Source organism: Notechis scutatus, chromosome 2 (assembly GCF_049901735.1).
Source record: "Notechis scutatus isolate UNSWTSFEM ecotype Mainland chromosome 2, rNotScu1.2, whole genome shotgun sequence".
NCBI classification, from domain to species: Eukaryota; Metazoa; Chordata; class Lepidosauria; order Squamata; family Elapidae; genus Notechis; species Notechis scutatus.
Window position 1 is genome coordinate 85,021,418 of NC_142010.1, and position 19,550 is coordinate 85,040,967.

The 19,550-nt window shown below is 38.5% G+C and overlaps 1 protein-coding gene across 9 annotated transcripts in view; it reads right to left on the reverse strand.

The window, feature by feature from the left end:
• SEPTIN8 (septin 8) overlaps window positions 1-19,550 on the reverse strand; it is an 89,942-nt gene that overhangs the window by 47,577 nt on the left and 22,815 nt on the right. For 8 of the 9 annotated variants that reach the window (XM_087955361.1, XM_087955359.1, XM_087955358.1 and 5 more), the window contains one exon: window positions 621-735. The exons of the other annotated variant lie outside the window; for it this stretch is intronic. Coding sequence is in view for 4 of the 8 variants with exons in the window: in XM_087955359.1 (XP_087811485.1) it covers window positions 621-735 (115 nt within the window). In the remaining 4 variants the exon portion in view is untranslated. Of the gene's footprint in view, window positions 1-620; window positions 736-19,550 lie in introns of those variants that run through there. 9 annotated transcript variants of the gene reach the window in all.

A 19,550-nucleotide genomic window follows, 5' to 3' on the forward strand; every position in this document is an offset into this window, starting at 1 on the left:
TTCACAAGCCAGGAATTGTAGAAACTCAACCCTGGACACATAAGGAGCCAGAAGGATGACAGAATTAGATAGCTGAGATTTCATTCTGATTACCAAAAGTTCATTCGCTCAATGGAGTAAAATGACATTATTCACGTAAATGTTTCAAACTGGGTTCTGTTCTCACTCAAAAAAAAATGCAAACAAGGTCAAGATTCTGGAAAAAGAGTTAGCTTCATTCCAAGACACAGCATGTGATAACCCACACTTGGAAAGTTTAATTTCTTAGCACATTAGCTATATTTTAGTTGTTTCGATTTGAAAAACCAATTGGGAATACTGACACAATGTATTGTGTAAGTCAGAACAGATAAGTTCCCATAAAACTGTAGGGCAAAAATCCAAATAAATTACATTATGGTTTAAAGTGGTGTGGGAACCTAGCTAATAGTAGAAGAATACAGGAAGCTCCCTCACAAGTTCCCTTTTATATCGTCTTCTGCCTGATCTTTTAGCTGAGATGGTGCAACGGACTTTTGGATACATTTCTAGTAAGCTTTCCCCTTCATCCTTACAAGTGGTAACTTCTGGCAATTATTCAGATACTAAGCATTTCTCTTCGTAATAAGCACTTTACTGACCTACACAGAGGATGTTGAAGCTGAAACCTTGCACCACTGATTTGCTGACCAGTTGATCAGGAAGACTGTCAAATCCAACATGGCCTCCCAGAGATAGGTTTCTTTTCTCTTCATTCTATTAAAAAGAATGACACCATTTTGCAGGGGTTATTTGGTGGAAATTACATCATCATCATCATCATCTCAAAAATGCAATGAAAACCCAACCACTTTATTTGAAATGCAGCAAGCTCCCTAACTGGAGAAGGATCTTTCCAGATGGTCATTCAAAGAATTATCATGTTTTTATATGCCCCATTCCAGACACGCTATTAATTACAGACAAATGCCCAGGAAAGAAAAGGCGGTGCAGATTACAGAGAATTAAAGAGATCAAAGACTACATTGTGCCACTTTGTTGAAAGGACAATTGCCTCCCAAGGATCTTGCTGTATTTCAGACATGCATGACTTTAGGAATTACTATTGGTAGCCACTGATCATGAAGCTATCCAGCCCTCATTTAAAACCATTGAGGTTGGCTGACATTACAACTTCTGGTAGCATAATCTATTCACATAAGTTGTAAAATACACAATCACCTATCAGTCTTGATATTAATTTTTTACTGATTTATCATTTGTAGTTATTTTCTAAAATATTTCAGATCTGAATCATGTTACATCAAAGAAATCTTTAATATGTTTTCTCAGACTTTGCTATAAAAAACTATGTTCATAAGCAACTTTTGCCTTATATTTGTGGGAATGTTGCTGCAGGCAACTTCCAGATTGATGTGCACCCAGCACACTCCCAATCAATCCTTATATCCACAGCAGAGCAAGCCATAAATCTCAACTAGCAAAAATGGATGGCTTGATGTTCAGTTGTTAAAGATCAGCAAACGTTAAAAGTGGGGCACAGACCAGAGGGGGGGGGGGGAGAAAGAGAGCAGGGAGGGAGGGAGGGAGGGAAAGGGAGAGAGAAACATGATGTCTGTCTCTCTATCAGTACACAATTAATTGAAATACAATGGGTTATTAGCATGGAGAGGCCAAAGAAAAGGTTTTTGGTGATTGCAGCTTTAATTCCTTACATAAAATAACAGTACATAGTAGTAGCAGAATAGAGATGGAAACATGGAAACAGGATATTAGGAGCCTTCCTCTATTCCACACCATTAAAGAAACGATTTGGTGGATAGGCTGAATGTATCCAACAATATTCACGATGACAATAATGAATCATGTTATCTTGTCATCTTGAACTATCTATTTCCCTTCTTAAAGCAATATCTCGGTTCTGTTCTCATTTCTTTCTCATTCCCTTCCATCTGTTCTTTTTCTCTCAGCATGGAGAAATAAACTGACACTTTCCCAGATGATTAGTTTATTAGATGGCTAGAAAGTATTTTGACTTTAAGCCATGTATAAACCACAAAATCAGAAAGGATAAAACAGTAGCATTAAGAGCAGCATAATTCTTGTATTTCATAGTATATTTTACTGCAAGTTGTCACATAACATAACATTTAAATTAAATAATGCCACTAGTTGCTCAACCAAGAAAGCTCAAATGCGTAAATTAGGATCTTCAGCAAAATTGGTCTTAATATAAATAGACTGTACATGTTTATAAGGCACATCTGCAGAGACCATTTACTTGTGTGAATATCTGACATGTTAATGACTAATGATGGAAAATTTGTCTCTATATAAAATTTTGCCAAAATCTAAATATATACCAAGTGACATCCCATCTATATATGACATCCCATATAAAGTTATTCTAGCATAAACATGTGTAACTCTTTCCTAACCTTTATTAATTTATACTGTAAAACTAAAAAGCAGAATCCTGGAGAGATATAAAGGGTGCATGAAAGAGTCCGTAGTGACGGTGAAAACAACTCTTGGCAACTATCAATAGTTCTGAATTGTGTCCGTGCTGCTTCTCTTACAATTACAGCTGTATGCAACATACAATAGATTCCTTTGCACTGAGGCAGACCCTGCCTGGACCAGAATTTCTCCAACACACATGGAGGAGAAAGAAGAGAAATACAGGTGATAAGACTAAAGGCTGAACCACAGTCAAGCTTCTTTCTATGTACAGGAAATCAAGAGGAAACACATCTTTCAAAAAGTTTAAACTGAGTGAGAATTAGAAAGACTGCTGTTGAGCCTTAGTCCATTTGCTGCAACTTGCACAAGGGCTTCCTGTGCATAACATATCCATCCATTAACAAGACACCTATAATAGATTTGATCTGAATTTTGTAGCTGTCTAGTCATAGGATTTCTACGTTGATTTTCAGAACACAAGCACTAAGTGGGAACAATGGAGTTGGATTTTGTACATTATCCAACCCTACTGTTAATGAAAATCACAGACAAAAAGATGTTACATAGTCTCGAGGAGGCCATTTCGACTGACATTTGTTTCACTCTCTTGGCAAGGCTGTGTGTGTGAGGGAGGGAGGGAAGGAGAGGGAGAGGGAGGGAGGGGGAGAGGGGGGGAAGGGAGAGAACCTGATGTTTTGCAGGACTGCTGCATACAGGAGAAAGATTACTCCCCTTCTATTAATGTCCCAGTTTTGTCTCCCACGTTATACTTTTCAAAATAGTACATTAAATGTTTGTGTAACGTATAGTTTGGTAATCATGGTGGTATGAAAGAATGAATTTATTTCATGATTTACCAGGCCTTTTTGTTTCGGTCATCTGAAAAACCCTTCTTTCCACACCACAGGAAACCAGAAAAGTTATTTTTTTCAAAACTACTTCTACTATCAGACTATGAACAATATATTTATGAATGTTCATAGAACTACTGTATATACAATATATTTTGACTAACAAATGCTGTCTTATGTGCTAGGAACTCTTCACCCTCACTTTGTTTAATATGTAAATGATTTGATATTCTGAACAATAAAAAAACCCCAAGAAATATGCAAAGGTTCTGTCATCTCCACAGCCTGGAAAGGAAGTAAACAAGCCTTTGCCAAAGTGCTATGATTAGAATATGAATGCACCAAAAGACCAGAGAGATGTTCCTAGGCAACAGCCAGAATCCGTGCTAGCTCTCTCACTGCTAAGCCTGAAGTCTCAAACTCAGATCATCTGGAAAGGGAAAAGGGAAATGTGCCTTTGGGGCAATGATTTGTTCAATTTGTAGTTGACCACCCAATCCTTTTCAGCTATTTCCCCTCTGGATATTGATATATTTATTTTAAAATAATATTGTTTTCTAACATTCATATTCCCAATGTTGAAAATTACTGATTCGGCTATAAGAATTTGTTTATATATTTCAGTGCATATATTTTGTCCACCACATGGAGCGTGTTAAGAGAATATCATTAATACAAGACTCTACTTTTCGAATTGCGGTGAATCAATACAGTCTTAAATCTTGACTACTTTAATCATTGGCCCCTGTTCTTGTTAAAGGAGTGAAGTATAGTATCTGAATTCAAGGAAGTTAATTTTTTTTAAAGTCCAGCCTACCCAAGGCCTCAAAGGGATGCTCTGCTGTGGTATGGCATAACAGCGCAGGGCTGTGAAACTGGCAGCCCGCGGCCCAAATGCATCACACACTGGCCACGCCCCCACCCGGTTTAGCGAAGGAGGAAAAAGTCCCAATACGTCATATGACGCCGCTGTGATGACACGAATTTGACACCCCTGACTTAGTGGTGTAGGAAGTTAGCACCCACCCCTCTCCTAGAAAAATGAAATGTCCTGGGAAATATTTAAAAGGCAGAATATTTCCCCTAAAAAGAGTAAAGCAGAAACTCAGAGAAGCAGAAACTCAGCCCCCCCCACCTTTGCTAATGGGCCATTAAGGCCTAGGCCAGAGTATTCCACATAATAAAGGGTCTACCCATCTCACCACCTGGCCTGGGAAGACTGTATCAGCCAACACTCAGGTGAAGCCATGTGGTCCAGACAAAGTCTACAAAGTTAGCTAAGACCCCCACCCCTGGGAGTCTGACAGCCAATGGGATATATTTCTTACATAGGAACAGGAAACACTAAGGTGGGGCCCAACAGAGATTATATAAGAGTCTCTCAGCATCGTGGTCTTCCCTTCTTGACCTTCTCAACTTGAAGTATGTGATCATCCTTTCTTTTTCACTTTGGAGCTCCAAGCCATGTGGTCCTGCTGTCCACCATTAAACCATCTTTCCAAATAGCCTCCATGTTTCCAGTGTCTTTTTCCCCACTTGAAACTGAACCCAGAAGGATATTTCTTTCAAAAGTGGCATCAAAGGAAACACTTCGATGCAGTCAGAAAGCACATCTTGATTCTTCAAGTGGGACTCATCACTTTTGGGGGGTCTTTTTTTGGCCTCAAATAAGGTGGGTCTTTTGTTCCAATTCTGTTAATGCAAAGTGAGCCCTGCTTTAGGCTGGTACCCATTTCTGTCAGTTTTGGTTTTCCCATGAAGAAGCAAGACAAACAAAGCTTATATTTATTCATTGTTTTTTAAATTCATAACCAAAAAAGAAAAAAAGAGCAAAACACAAAGAAAATAGTGATGATGATAGATAAATTGTCAAAGAGAAGGAAAAAAGAAAATATTAAAAAGTGCTTTAACAAAAAGTGAAAAATATGAAAAGGGGGGGACAGAATGTCATTATAACAACAATGAATTACAATTCTATGTACAGTTGTCTAATTCAAATATTATTCCAGTACAGATATATCTCTCTAATACATTTATATATGTGTATGTATATTTATATTCTACTGCATTCTGTATAAACCAGTCCCATATTTTATTATACTCGTCCCTACAAAACTATGTCTACAGACAATCTGCTCATAAGTGGCAAGTGCAATTGGGTCTTCAATCCATTGGATAAATGGACCATGCCTTTATTTTTCATTGCTGCAAATATCAGTCTTTTAGCTACAGAGCTTTTCAAAAATACAGCTTGGAAAGAGATCTGTCACAGTGAATGACAGGCGCGCATCCTTTACAAAGAGAGCACTTTTCTCCTTCAATGCTATCTTGGACCACACAGAAACAGAGAAGCTCTTTGGAATGCTGACCATAAACTATTTAATAATGAACAAGTCAAAGGCTCATCTGCCCTGAATGTCATAACAATATACAAGCTGAGAGTCCAAGATCAAATGAGGACTCCATGTGCCCTCCAATAATTGCAAGCAAATTGATATTTTAACTTATAGAAAACATGGGTAGCAATCATATGAAAAGCATTCATTCCATTTAATATAATTCTGAGTCACTGTAATTTTAAATAAATTAGATTTTTACGTTGTCTCCAACTATTTTTGGGAAAATGACATTATCCAAATAGTTAACCACCTTTTGGCCCTGGGTCAAAAATGAACTACTGTATACAAAGAGCAGAAGCTTACAGAAGAGATTAAAGTAGGCTTGTTACTAACATATTTCTCATTCGTGTAGGCAATTGTCCAAAGAATATACTCCTTCTTATAAGGTTTAGGAAGAGGAGATCAGGGTTGAAAATAGTCAAGTGACGTCTCACTTTGCCAAACTGTAATCAAATACAGCTTGGATGGGAGGGGTCTGTCACAATGGTTACCAAAACGTCACTAATATCTGTCAAGCACAAGGAAAATCAGAAGATCCAGGCAGTTCAAGTGGGTATAAAGATATATTGCAAACTTAAGCTCTCTACAAGAATCTGAACTACTAAACCACCAAAACAAATTGGTGGCTGATAAAAGTCAATGGAATTCAAGGTGGGCTGGATTTAGATCACTTATGGACATGAAAGGATTCATGACTGATGATGTGTTTGACCCCTCCCTCAGGCTCAGCCCGGTTATCTCCTACAGCAGAGGCCTCCAAACTTGGCAACTTTAAGATTTGGGAGTTCTGGGACTTGAAGTCCACAAGTCTTAAAGCTGCCAAGTTTGGGGACCCTGTCCTACAGTAACAATGCATTCCTAGATGTATTAAAAAAATAAGATCCATTTACTTTCTGATGGTCAAGTGAGAACAGGGATTGCTGAAGGGAATGGAGGCAAAAAGGAAATCAAAATTATCCCAAAAGCCTGCTCTACTCAACCCACATCCATCCACAGCATTATCCCACCAAATGCCATAAGAAAAGTATCTAATAATTTTTTTGTTTGTTTGTAAAACTATACAGTAAGAATAGTTTGTATTGCTTGTAAGCTTCTTCTGCAAGATTTGTTAGATTTGTTGTTTGAAGGGTAGGATATAAACACTTGTAATCTGTAAATCAATAAAGAGGTCTCGTCTCTAATGTTGTACTTTGAAAGAAAGGCTTTTGATTTGTTTCAAGTATCACAGCAAGCTGCATTTGGAATGCAAAAGGTTTCAAAGCAGTTTTTGATCTTGCAAGGAAGAGCAAATGTTCAAACAATAACAATAAGTCTGCTCTGAAATCAAAGATCATGGTCTGAATATGTACAGGTGGATATTCCAAAACCAAGTGGTCAGTTTTCTCTGTGAAAATGGCTGGAAAACTGAGTAACTGAAACTATATTTAGATGTTTCACAATAGATCTATATTCGGAATCCTTCTTGCCTGTTACCAAAGCAGCTGTGAAGTTGACAAAGGCTGAGGGTTAAAAGAGAAAGGTTTTTATTATTATTTCTACCACTAAAAACTTTTTTAAAAAAACAAGAATATAAATTTAGATCAAATTTGTTGGTCACTCCACAGATTAAAGTTTTTATTATAGGTAGTCCTTGACTTATGACCACAATTGGGACCAAAATCTCAATTGTTGAATAAAGTGATAGTTAAGTCAGATGCTCACATGATGCCCACATGACCACAATCTCAGCTCTCCCAGTTGTAGTTGTTTTGAGTGGGTCATTAAGGGGCAAAGCGAAAGAGCACACACAGAAGGGAACTCCTGAGGCGGGCTGCAGAAATGAAGCTCGGATCTTCAAGTAAGGATATTAAGTGAACAAAAGGTTGGGGGATTTTAGGATTTGAACTACAAGCCAGTTAACCAATCACACTCCCATCTCCAAATAATTGTGGATATGCTGTCTCAGCAAAACCACATTAATTTAATTTGTGTTATAAAGAATCTGTTCCTAATGTCCTCCTTTCTTGTCTTGTCATCCAGCATGATCTATTACATTGGGAATAATTTAATTGGCCTCTAATTTGATACTAGGGGGACTCTCTAATTCCATGAAAAAGTACTAAGGTAAGAGGCCTCCAAATACATTGGAGGCAGAAGAAACCCAAACTTAACTCATCTTTTCATCATTAATTACATGACAGAATTAACAGTCTAACAAAAACCAAACTTCAGGTAGGGGTATAAACCTTAAAATAGAAACCACGTGTTGTTTTAAAAAAAACAGGAAACATAAAAAGCATTAAAAATTGGCAATTATATACATTAAATCTTCCCTCTCTCTTTCTATCAAGCTCAGAGAGCAGCAAGGACTCTGCAGTTCAACCCTAAGCTGCATATATTCTCTTCTACTAAGTCATTATACTATTCCAGCTCCTATGTTGGGATACTGTTATTCTCTCTGTTCTGTGTAAGAATTATCTAGCATAGAGAAACTGATCTGCATGTCTGATCATTAAGTGTTGTACCTTATGATTCTTGATGAATGTATCTTTTCTTTTATGTAAACTGAGAGTATTTGCACCAAGACAAATTCTTTGTGTGTCCCACCAACTCTTGGCCAATAAAGAATTCTATTCTATTCTATTAGTTTTATTGATTTATTCTGTCACATCTTTAGACCTGCTGTAAAACAAAAATGTTTTCAGAGGGGTTCTTCCCCTTCAGAGAAATCCATCACCAAATGTCCAAGAATAAGCTTGCGAGCTATAAAGCGCAAACCGTAAAAAACGATATTTAGTATGGCTGTGCAATGCTACATGTTCAAATTGGAAAAAGTACCTTGAAAGATGTGGTGTCCGCGCACAAATGTAGAACCAGTTTGTGGCTCATTAAAGCAACTTCATTTGCTGCAAATGAACCTGTTTTAATGAATCACAAATAGGTGGTGCATTTGCATTTGTGCAAAATTCCAATGCAATTCTTCCAAATTGAATCCAAAACATTGGAATGGACTTCAAACCGAGATAATACATACCTATACACATTCTCTCACAATAATGCAATAAGTAAAAATGACCTATTTCATCAGGAGACTGGTAAATGTATCTTCAGCGGTTACCAATCTTGGAGATGTAGTCAAATCCGCAGATTACTTCACAATTCTTGAGTATGGCATCTTGACAACTACCTTAAATATGTTCTGTAAATTCAGACCCGTGTGTGTGTGTGTGTTTATTTCACAGACTATATGAAAATTAGGAGATTGGCTGTATTATTTGAAATTATCCAGTGCTGCATTACTATGATAAGCAATTTGGTCTTATGTGACAGATAAATCATCAAGTGAAATTAGCAAGGGCCCATCATTCTACCAGGAAACCAAAATATTTCAAATTATATTTTTATGACGACACACGTTCCTTAACTTTCAAAGTGATAGCAATTAGTTGTGCATTCAAATTAGAAAATTTAGAGCACTTTATAGGACCCATTGATTATTTTAAAAATAAACCAACAGAAAACAGTATCTGACCTGGTTAAAGGCATCAGGGTGCCAATTACTTGGAGGATGTATCCACAGTGTAAATCTATTGGCATAAATAACTAATAAAGACTGCTATTTCAATTTCAGAAAACTCTGGCAGGACATAAGCAACAATTTTGGAAAGAGGGTCAAGGCTTTGAAAAGCTGATGCCCATGAGAAAACAATTATTTGCAGGATACACATGAAGCATAATCAACATTGTGGGGTCCTTAGTGCTCTCTGAGCACGGTTGTTTTCTTGCAGACATTTGATTACCAAACTAAGTAACATCATCAGTGTTAGAAGACAGTGGGATTCGCTCTCATTTTATATACTAGTGGTCACACTGGAACAGCCTCCCTGCTGAAATATGGACAGACCCTATCCTCTTGGCTCTCCAGGAGGCTGCAAAGACCTGGTTCTTCTTTTAAGCATTGGGATCTGGATATTAGCATGGCAGTTCTAGTGGTTTCATGTTTTTATTGAGTCTCAGTGCTGCTTTAGTTGTTGTTGTTTTTTTAAATAATTTTTTTAAATTAAATTTTTGCTGCCTCAAATGTCTGGATTAGACGGGTGGCTATATAAATTGGATGGGTGGATGGATGGATATATATGAAAAGGAGTCTAACCCTCTTTAGTTTATGGGCACAGAATTGCAGAGGAATGTATGCACTGAGCAAAGAAAAATGTGAGCATCACAGAAGAGATGTATACCATGTCTGTTATGTATACCATAACAGACAAAATGTCAGCTAGGAATGACTGCTGCATACAGCTCCTATAAACTTTTGGGGTGTTTATTTTCATTTATTTTCATTTAATTTTTACAGCTGCTCATTTCAACAAGTGACTCTGGACACATACATCCTTAAAACAACTTTATTCAACTAAATATACTAAATTGTGATGGCAGTGCAGTCCATTGCTCCTTTGATATTTCTCAGTTGGCAAACTGCTCAATGGCATTCTAAAGTTATCATCATGTTTATTCTACAGCTAAAACACAAGGGAGCATTGCAGATACATTCATTCCCAATGTCTAAAGCTTTTTACGTGTGGACATTTTAGGAAGTAGTCACACTTCCTTCAGGCCTCATCCTACCCCCATCTTCCCAACCATCCACATTTGTCTAATGTTGGCTGGTCAAATATTTGAGGCTTTCCAGAACACAAACAGAAAAAGCAGTTCTGTCTAGTCTGTGCTGCTTTCTGTCGATGCAGAAAATGTGGCCTCAGCAACTCCCATCAACTGTAATCCACCTATTAAATGCAGACTTGTTAGCCAGAGATGACTTTGCAATGACTTATTCTTAATGATTAACTGCAGGCAGAAAATCTGGCAGTTTTTAAAAGGTGCAATAATAATATTGCACCAAGCACTGACCAGTTCTAGTTTTTCCAGATATGAGTAAAACCAGCCCAAGGGCTAAAATGTTTTATGTGTGAAACTGAAAGGTTAAATCGTTTGTGGAACAAATTACACATCACACATTTTTTGCTGATGTTGCTGTTTTCTGTACTGGAGGAAGAATGTTTCTCTTCAGCATTCTAAAATAATCAAGGAGAAATCCTCATCTCTTTATTTAGGAATAATTCACTATATAAAATGGTAAGTACCACAGATTCTTTTGACCAACTCAAGGAGAACTGAGGCTTCACTTCAATTCAAAATAGAGCTGGAGGGGACCTTGGAGGTCTTCTAGTCCAGCCCCGATCAAGCAGGAGAACCTATATTATGGTGTTTCAGATAAGTGGCTGTCCAGTCTCTTCTTTAAAACCCCCAGTGATGAAGCGCCCACACCTTCTGAAGGCAAGCCGTTCCACTGGTTAATTGTTCTCACGGTTAGGAAGTGTCTCCTTAATTCCAGGTTGCTTTATTTCTACTTCATTTCCAAACAAAATATTCTTGTACCTAACCAAACAGGTATCTATCACAAATTATAATGATAGAACAAAGCCACCAAAAATTCTGTTCAAACAACTACCTCCTTAATAACAAGTAAAAAAATTACTTCCAAAAAGCAAATAATCCAGATGGCATCTATATTGAGCAACACAGTAGCCAACTTGGACAGATTGTGTGACTTTAGAAAGAACATGAGAAGATTTATATTCTTCTCAGTTTGTTCTCTCTTGCAGACAGTGCAGTTCCAAAGCGAAGAATTCTTTGCACAGTAATTTTGTTAGGATGAAGCAGAAAAATGTTCAAAGTATTGCTATAATTTCAGGGCTCACAAAATAAAATCCTATTGCTTTTTAGATGGGGAAAGCAAGGTGCCAAGTGAGATATTTATTTATGTAAAAGTAACAGACACCACCCAAACAAAAAATCTACCTACAAAATATTTCAAAAATAGTAGCTTTTAAAAGCAGCAAGCAAATCCTAAGAACCAAAATATATACAAAGATGCAAATGTACGTAGATTTGCATAAGATTCGGTTAAACCCACAACTGCTATACAGCCACTGTAAAAAACATCATCATCATGAAAACATTAAAAAAAGCTTTACATAAGCAGACATTTTACATTGAATTTGCTCTTTTATTTTCTTAAACGCTCCCCCCCACTTCCAACACATTTCATAAATATACCAGTGATAATATCCCACTCTGGTTATGGCAGCCTTACCCAGTCTGATGTCCTCCATTATGTGTTGAATATCTACCTATGTCCTATGTTAGTACCAACTGAAAAAGCATCTGGAACAGTGATAGGTTGGGGAAGGTTATCTTCTGCCATCCACCATAGCCACCTAAAGCAAGTTTTACTATTAGTGGCAGTGGTGGGTTGCCGCAGGTTCAGCCCCACCCTATCCTATCTTACATTTCCTTCTTTTGCAGCTCAGCTGATTCCACAATGTGGATTGCCACGCCTCAGCTGTTCTACTTACCGGGGAAGGCTAGAAAGTGAGCTAGAGAAGTTCAAATTGGTGCTTATTGAATGCTGTGCCTCTCGTGAAGCATGCGCTCACAGAACCGATTGTTAAATCAATTGCTGCCCACCAATGATTAGTGGGATTATAATAAATCACTTTGCTGACCTTTCCCTAACCCGTAGGTTTCCCCTAACCCTTAGCTTTTGCTCCAAGATATATTTAAACAGTCAACAGACTCTTTATGCTCCGCTGTCTGCAGAGCATAAAGTGATGCAACTGAAAACACACACAAAGGCAATTTGCTTTTGCTCAGCCAAGCAGATGCTCTGTTAGCAATGACATTCTCTGACCTTTCAGAGAAATGTCTACCATGCACAGGCAATAAAGCTGTCCCAGTCAATATACAGAAGGCTCTCTGACGTACCAAGCAAGCTGATTTAGCTAAAGGAGAAAAATTCTCCAAAAGGTCCACAAAGGCTAAATAAACAACTAACCTTCCCCTATTTCAATAAGCGAGAGAGTGAATGACTACAACTTCTTCATTAGGATCATGTAAAGTCCCCAAATGGTATGTTAGCAAAATGATGCCTAGAGCAGGGGTCTCCAACCTTGGCAACTTCAAGACCTGTGGACTTCAAATCCCAGAATTCTGGGGACTTGAAGTCCACAGGTCTTAAAGTTGCCAAGGTTAGAGATCCCTGGCCTAGAGAAGACATAGGAGTTCCGAGTTCAAGCAAATCTGTGATGACCCGGGGCGTGACACAAAAATAACCAAGTCACAAAAATAGAATAAAGACCCTTTAATGCCTCCAACTTGGCCCCATTGTCCAATTATCCTCGGCTGGATATCGAACAGTTTATGGAGGGAATAAATGCAGTCTGCACCCAAAGTAAAGTTAATTCAGAAAAAAAAAAACCCAACACAAACCACACTGAAGGAAATACTATGGCAGGCAAGGAAGATTAATTGCAGACTTCTACCAGATAATGCAGCAACCACAGTTGGGAGGAATCCAAAACACAGATACACTCCAACAAGAATAATGCACACTTTGCTTCCAGCAACTTTGCCATGCACAGTTTGTCCTTTTAAACAGTCCTCCCAGCTGCAGCCCATGAAGGGGATCAGGGCCTCTTCCCCCCTCACCCCAAGACCATGCCACTCATGTTTCTCCCTTATCTGCTCCACCCCGCGTGTCCTAGGATGAAGAGGGGATGGGCCTGGGTCTACCTTTGAATGCCCATCCAGCCTGTGCCCTTCCCCAGTTTCCTCCACAACCACAGGAGCCACACTCCCACTCCCCGTCAGCTGTTCTATCTCTCCCTCAGAGTCAGACTCCAACAGGGACATGACAAAATGTCTTATCTTCTTTGCACAGGATTTATATTCAGCTTGCCGTAGATTCAGTTTCAAGAGGGCTCCAGACAGAGAGGAGACAAACAATTTCCTTAGCTATTTTAATTACAAAAAATAAAATACAGTATTAAGTTTAATTTTTTTCTCCCCACAAAAGGACCATCCCAGCATCCCGACAGTCACATGATCAAAATTTAGGTGCTTGGAAACCGGCATGTATTTATGAGAGCTGCAGTGTCCAACAGGTCAAGTGGTCACCTCTTGCAACTCTCCCAGCTGGCTTCCAACAAGGAAAATCAATGGGAAAGTCTGATTTGCTTAATGACCCCATGATTCAATTAACCACTGCAGAATTTGTTTCACAACTGTAGCAAAAAAAAATAAAAAATCACAAAATTGGGTGTTACTCACGTAACAACACCCCTTCCTTAGCAGTGGAAATTCTGGTCCCAGTTGTAATCATTCAAGGTCTACCTGTATAAAGGAGTTTATACACATAAAGTCTTGTAATTACAGGTTGCATTGTGTTTGCGTAGTAGTCAAGAGAACTCTTTTCACTCATCAGCTGCATATGTTAACTGGCTTCTTTCTATCCATTCTCACCCTCTGACAATTGGGAAAGCGTCAAGATGATAACCCTACAGCCTTTTCCTAAGAAACTGCCTTTGTTAACTCAAACTGAAAATAATTCCTTCCAAGCAAGATTCTCAAGACTCTTCTTTTGGGAAGAGGGACTAAGGGATGATATTATAAAAATGGCAGCTACTGAATTATTTTCCATTTAGTATCAATTAATCTCCTTATTAATTTAGGTAAAGATATTTTTTTTAAGTTTCTTTCTAACAGCCTTAATATTAATTGATAAGGTGGGCAGGTCTATGCACCGGAAACAGGAGCTTTTATAAAAGCAGCCTTCCATCAATTTGTGAATTAACAATTGCAACAACCTTCTCCTCATCTGCCACCAAATTTCAGGGCTAGTGCTACAAAACTGGTAATGACTCGGTTAAAAATTGCCTCTCTATAATACCAAGGCCAATTGGGATAAAGTGTGACAATACAATAAACACACATGGGAGTATGAATTTATGATGAATGACTCTTAAGTCACTCTTAAGTCATGTGGTAAGTCACATTTCAGAAATATTTTGTTTTTTTTTCCCTGCCTGAATCTATTGATTGGAAGCTCTCAACACATGTCACAAAACTGAATGTGATTCAGTGCTTCACAAAAGTTGCCCATATGACCAAGAGACTTGCTGTGAAAACTGGATGTCCCTTTCTACTAGACTGAAAAATCAGAAACAATTACCATGTTCCCACTTATTTAAAAAAAAAGTCCAACCTGTTTTCTTCATATCTTGTTTATCTTCTTTATCTTGTTTTCCCAAGATTAAAAAAAAAAGAAACCTGGAGAAACCCAATTGGCTTCTTTGGGTTTAATTGCTTATTCATTATACATTCTGGCAGAATTACAGCAAGAAACCCAGTGCTAAATGAGAATGCAGAAGTTTACCCATATGTTTTCTATAGGAAGATAAACATTCACAGGCAAAACATGTACATGTATTATTTCCCATATGCATTCTAAAAATACTAGCATTCCAAGGAGGTTGAATTATAAAACTTCTCCAAATGTGAGTGGCCTTGTAAGTCAGGGGTCCCCAACCGCCGGTCCGCGGACCGGTACCGGGCCGACATGGAACAAGCCTTACCGGGCCGCTGGTTGCTGGGCGCCGCCATCTTTTTTTTGGAAAGCTCACCGAAGCGCTGTTTCGTCATAAAAGATGGCGGCGCCAGCGCTTGTGAGCTTTTCCGGGTAGAAAGCCATTTCTACCCGAAAAAGCTCACCAGAGGCTGGCGCCGCCATCTTATCTTTATGACGAACAGCGCTTTCGGTGACGCCACCGGAAGCGCTGTTTCGTCATAAAAGATGGCGGCGCCCAGTTGACGCTGGTACCGGGCCGCGGCGCCCAGCTGATGTCGGAACCGGGCCGCGGCGTCGAAAAGGTTGGGGATCCCTGTTGTAAGTGACAGAGGATGACAGATGTTCCAAAGTATCATACGAATGCAGGGAAATGTTATGATCTTTTGTGCAACATAAACAATTGCAAGTAACTTTTATGTCCATATTTATTAGCTTGTTAAATAATACTACAATTTCCCCACAGGAAAAAAATACTTGCAGCTTGATCATTTTCTTCTGTTTAATCTATAAATGTTACAAAATGACATAAAAATATTCAAATTAAGTTAATCACATATTCATTATACAGCTCCTCAGAGTAGTCAACTCAGTTATCACAATGCTTAAACTTTTATTCGAAACAGATCAATTCTTTTCTGAAAATAATTTTGAAAAAAACCATTCCAGGCAACACAATTGCTAACCCACAGGTTAAATCTTTTAAGAAATCAAAATTCCATCCCTTTGAAATATAACGCGGAAAGGAATCAGTTTATACTGCTTATTGTTCAAATGACAAATTGAAGCATTATGGAATTAGTCAAAACCACTTTTATGCCAAATCTCAATGGATAAAAGTGCTATAAGTGTGGCAAGGACATCCCAAATTCACATATTTTTCTAGCCGTGAAGTTATACCCATGCTTTGAAAAACTTGTTTGCATGCAATAAATGTTCATTTAAAATCATACCCACTTCTCCAGTCCCCATTGCTCCTCTGGCATAAAGACTGGAGACTTTCTTTGCCATATTTAATTATACAATTATTAGCAAATGCTACTTCTCTCTAAATCTAAACAAACACACTTCCAACCCTGTTACCCAGAAGCAAAACTAATAAAGCTGTTGGCCTCGCTGTACAGAGTAAACTGGGTTGACTTAAACAGAATGTTTTCTAGGACCTCACAGCAAAAGATATGAAGGATACAAAACTCATGATCCCAATGTTGCATTCCTAAAGAGTGGTTTTGTGTAATCCACAAAGGTAGACAGATTTATATCATAGAATGAGCTATGCCATGCTCTGTTTAAACCTTAAGTTTGTTGAAGTTACACTTGCGGCATCAGTATCACTCTTAAGACATGGGTGTCAAACTCGCCACGTCACATTACTGTCACGTGACATTTTGCCCATTCATAGAGCTGGGGTGGGCATGGTTTGCATGTGACGCATCCAACCCGTGGGCCGCCAGTTTGACACCCCTGCTCTAAGCCATTAACCACAGTTTACAATCCTGGTTAAACTGGCTTCACATAATATGTGAAGCTGAAACTGAACAAACCATGTTAGAATATACTGTCTGAGGGAGATGGCTGTTTTGAAAATATGAAATTTATATAAATAAAAATGATGTATGTACTTATTTACAAAGAAAACCAGGAGTGGGATTCTACAGGTTTGCACTTATTCTCTAGAACCGGTTGTTAACATTCTAAGCAGTTCGGAGAACTGGTTGTTAGAAGAAATTACTGGCCTAATCCTGTAAGGAAGGCAGGAAGGAAACATTCTGGTGTTGCTTACAGAAACTGCCTCTCCATTAACCCTTATTACATTCTCGGCAGGACTAGACTTCCTGTCTCTGGAACTTCTCTGGAATTTTCTTTCCCTCCTTTGCTGGTAGTTTGCTTGTGTCGAGTGACCATTCAAAGTTACAATGGCACTGAAAAAAGTGACATGACCATTTTTCACGCTTACGACTGTTGCAGCATCCCCACAGTCATGAAACCAGGCGAGGAGATGCATGCCTCAATGTGAGTGATGTTGAGTTGGCCACGCCTAGCCAGTCATATGACCACCAAGCCATGCCCACCAACTAAATCACGCCCACAGAACCGGTTGTTAAAAAAATTGAAACCCACCCCTGAAGAAAACCAATTATTTCTCTGCCATGACTATTCCTACTGGGATGTTCTATAGAGGTAGTCCTCAACTTAAGATCATTCCTTTAACAATACTTTGAAGTTATGAGTGTTGAAAAAAATGGCTTATGACAGGTCCTTGGATTTATGATCACTGCAGCTTCACCATGGTCATCTGATCAAAATTCAGGCTCAACAAGGTTGCAATGCCCCAGGGTCATGCCATCATCCTATGCCACCTTTCCAAGGGGCTTCTGACAAGCAAAGGCAATGGGGGAAGTTGGATTTATTTAACAACCACATGATTCACTTAATGACAGTGGCACAAAGTCAAAATCAGGCATGACTCACTTAACAACTGCATCGCTTAGCAACAGAAGTTCTGGTCTCAATTGTGGTCATAAACGGAGGACTACCTCTAGTGGCTTATTGGGTCTCATTCGAATGAACCTGACTACAATAAAGTGACTTATTCTTAGCATCCTTGGAAAAGAGCTAACTACAATATAATGGCGTTGCGCTGCCTTCTATAAAAGGCACATTTTCTGCTTAATAAAGGCATGTGTCACATTTAATCACCTGCATATATTAAAGACTAATCTTGAATTTGTTCTTAATGCAAATGCATTGCTTACCTTTGCCTTAACGATTGCTTAATTCCTCACATCTTAATTGCCATCAAGCCACACAGTTAGCAAAAGCTTCAGTTATGAAATAACTACATGGTCTAGAAACAAAACTTCTCCAGGTTGCAGAGCCCATTATACACCCACGCCTCTGGCAAAAAAATGATTCCACGCTCACACCCTTGTCCTTTCTTTTACTCTGTATTAAGTTAATAGCTTCAGTAGATGTGAATGCAAGGCCACAATATACCTGACTATAAAGTTGGACAAAATAATACATCTCATCAAGATCAAAGTATAGCTTCGGCTTTCCTATAAATTAAGCCACACATTTTGTATATGGAAACAAAGAACAGCCTTGATTTATTACTGTTTCCTCAACTAAAACAGAAATGGAGCCAACATACCAAAGATACATGGAAACAAACCAGGTAAGACATTCAAACAGCTAAGCAGTGTAGAAGCACTCTGTTCTCTACCACAGCTTTTGCTTCCTTCAAAAAATATTTCTGAGCAAAAGAAATGAGTGTAGAGTTGAAGAGAGAAACCCAAAACACCAGATACACAAAGAAACAATTCTGAACGGATACAGAATGCTTTTCCACATAATCATCCAATTCCCTTGTGAAAAACTGGACTTCTAAAAAACACATATTTTTAACAAATCTGCATTTTGTTCCTCCACCAACTATACTGTATTTTAAGCAATCAAAATCACAGAGCAAATGAAAAAATATAACATTCCTCAACTTGGTACCAATAGGCAGGCTGGGGAAGATGTATTTACAAGTCAGTTCATGGGCTATGGATCTCTAAAGGTACTATCAATGCCTATTCTTCTATCCACCAACCAATCACAGAGCTCTCTAAGTCATTCTGTAAGACAGGGTTTGAAAAACCCAGCAATTTTATTATGTGCAGTGTGGCAGCAGAATTCTGGGAATGGAAGTCCACATATCCTTAGAATTGCAAAGGCTAAGAAACAAGAAGTCTACAGAAAAAAAACCAGCGGCATCTTCTCCAGGTTAAACAAAATAATTCAGATCAAATTCTACCCTCTCTTAATCCACATACAGTCATCCAAAAGTTTGGGTCAAGTTTCAGAAATGATGCAGAATAAAGAATGCTGCCCCATCGGATTTGTTGTTGCATTTATGGATGGCAATTTAGGGACCCATCTCATTCCACTCTTGTGCTTAAAAGAACTAATTAACCTGGGTTCCAATTCAGTTTGATGTTGGGATTCGGATTATTTCATGACTCTGTTGACACTTCAATTTTATGACTCCAGAAAAGAGAAAAGACAACACTGCACAACACTAGTTTTCCATGCTGAATTCCCCCAGCCACCTAGTGTATTTGAAGAAAACGTGAAATATGAATCCCCACCATTATCTTCAAGTGGCCAGGTACAAGTGAAGCCAATTAGGCTTCCATTGCTGTCCACAGCCATCTTTCTTTAGATCCCCCGCTCCGGGCTTTGGGAGGGCTTTAAACATGCAGCTGGAAACCAAGAAACAAAAGAATGAGAGACATTTCCTCCAGAATGACCTTAAAGCATGAGAGAGTTCATAATTTTAGCAGGACAAGGATTTCATTCCCCAAATGAGAATACCCTGGAAAATAAAAGGAAATCAGCCTAACTAGTAACCTTAACAAGCCCTGCTCA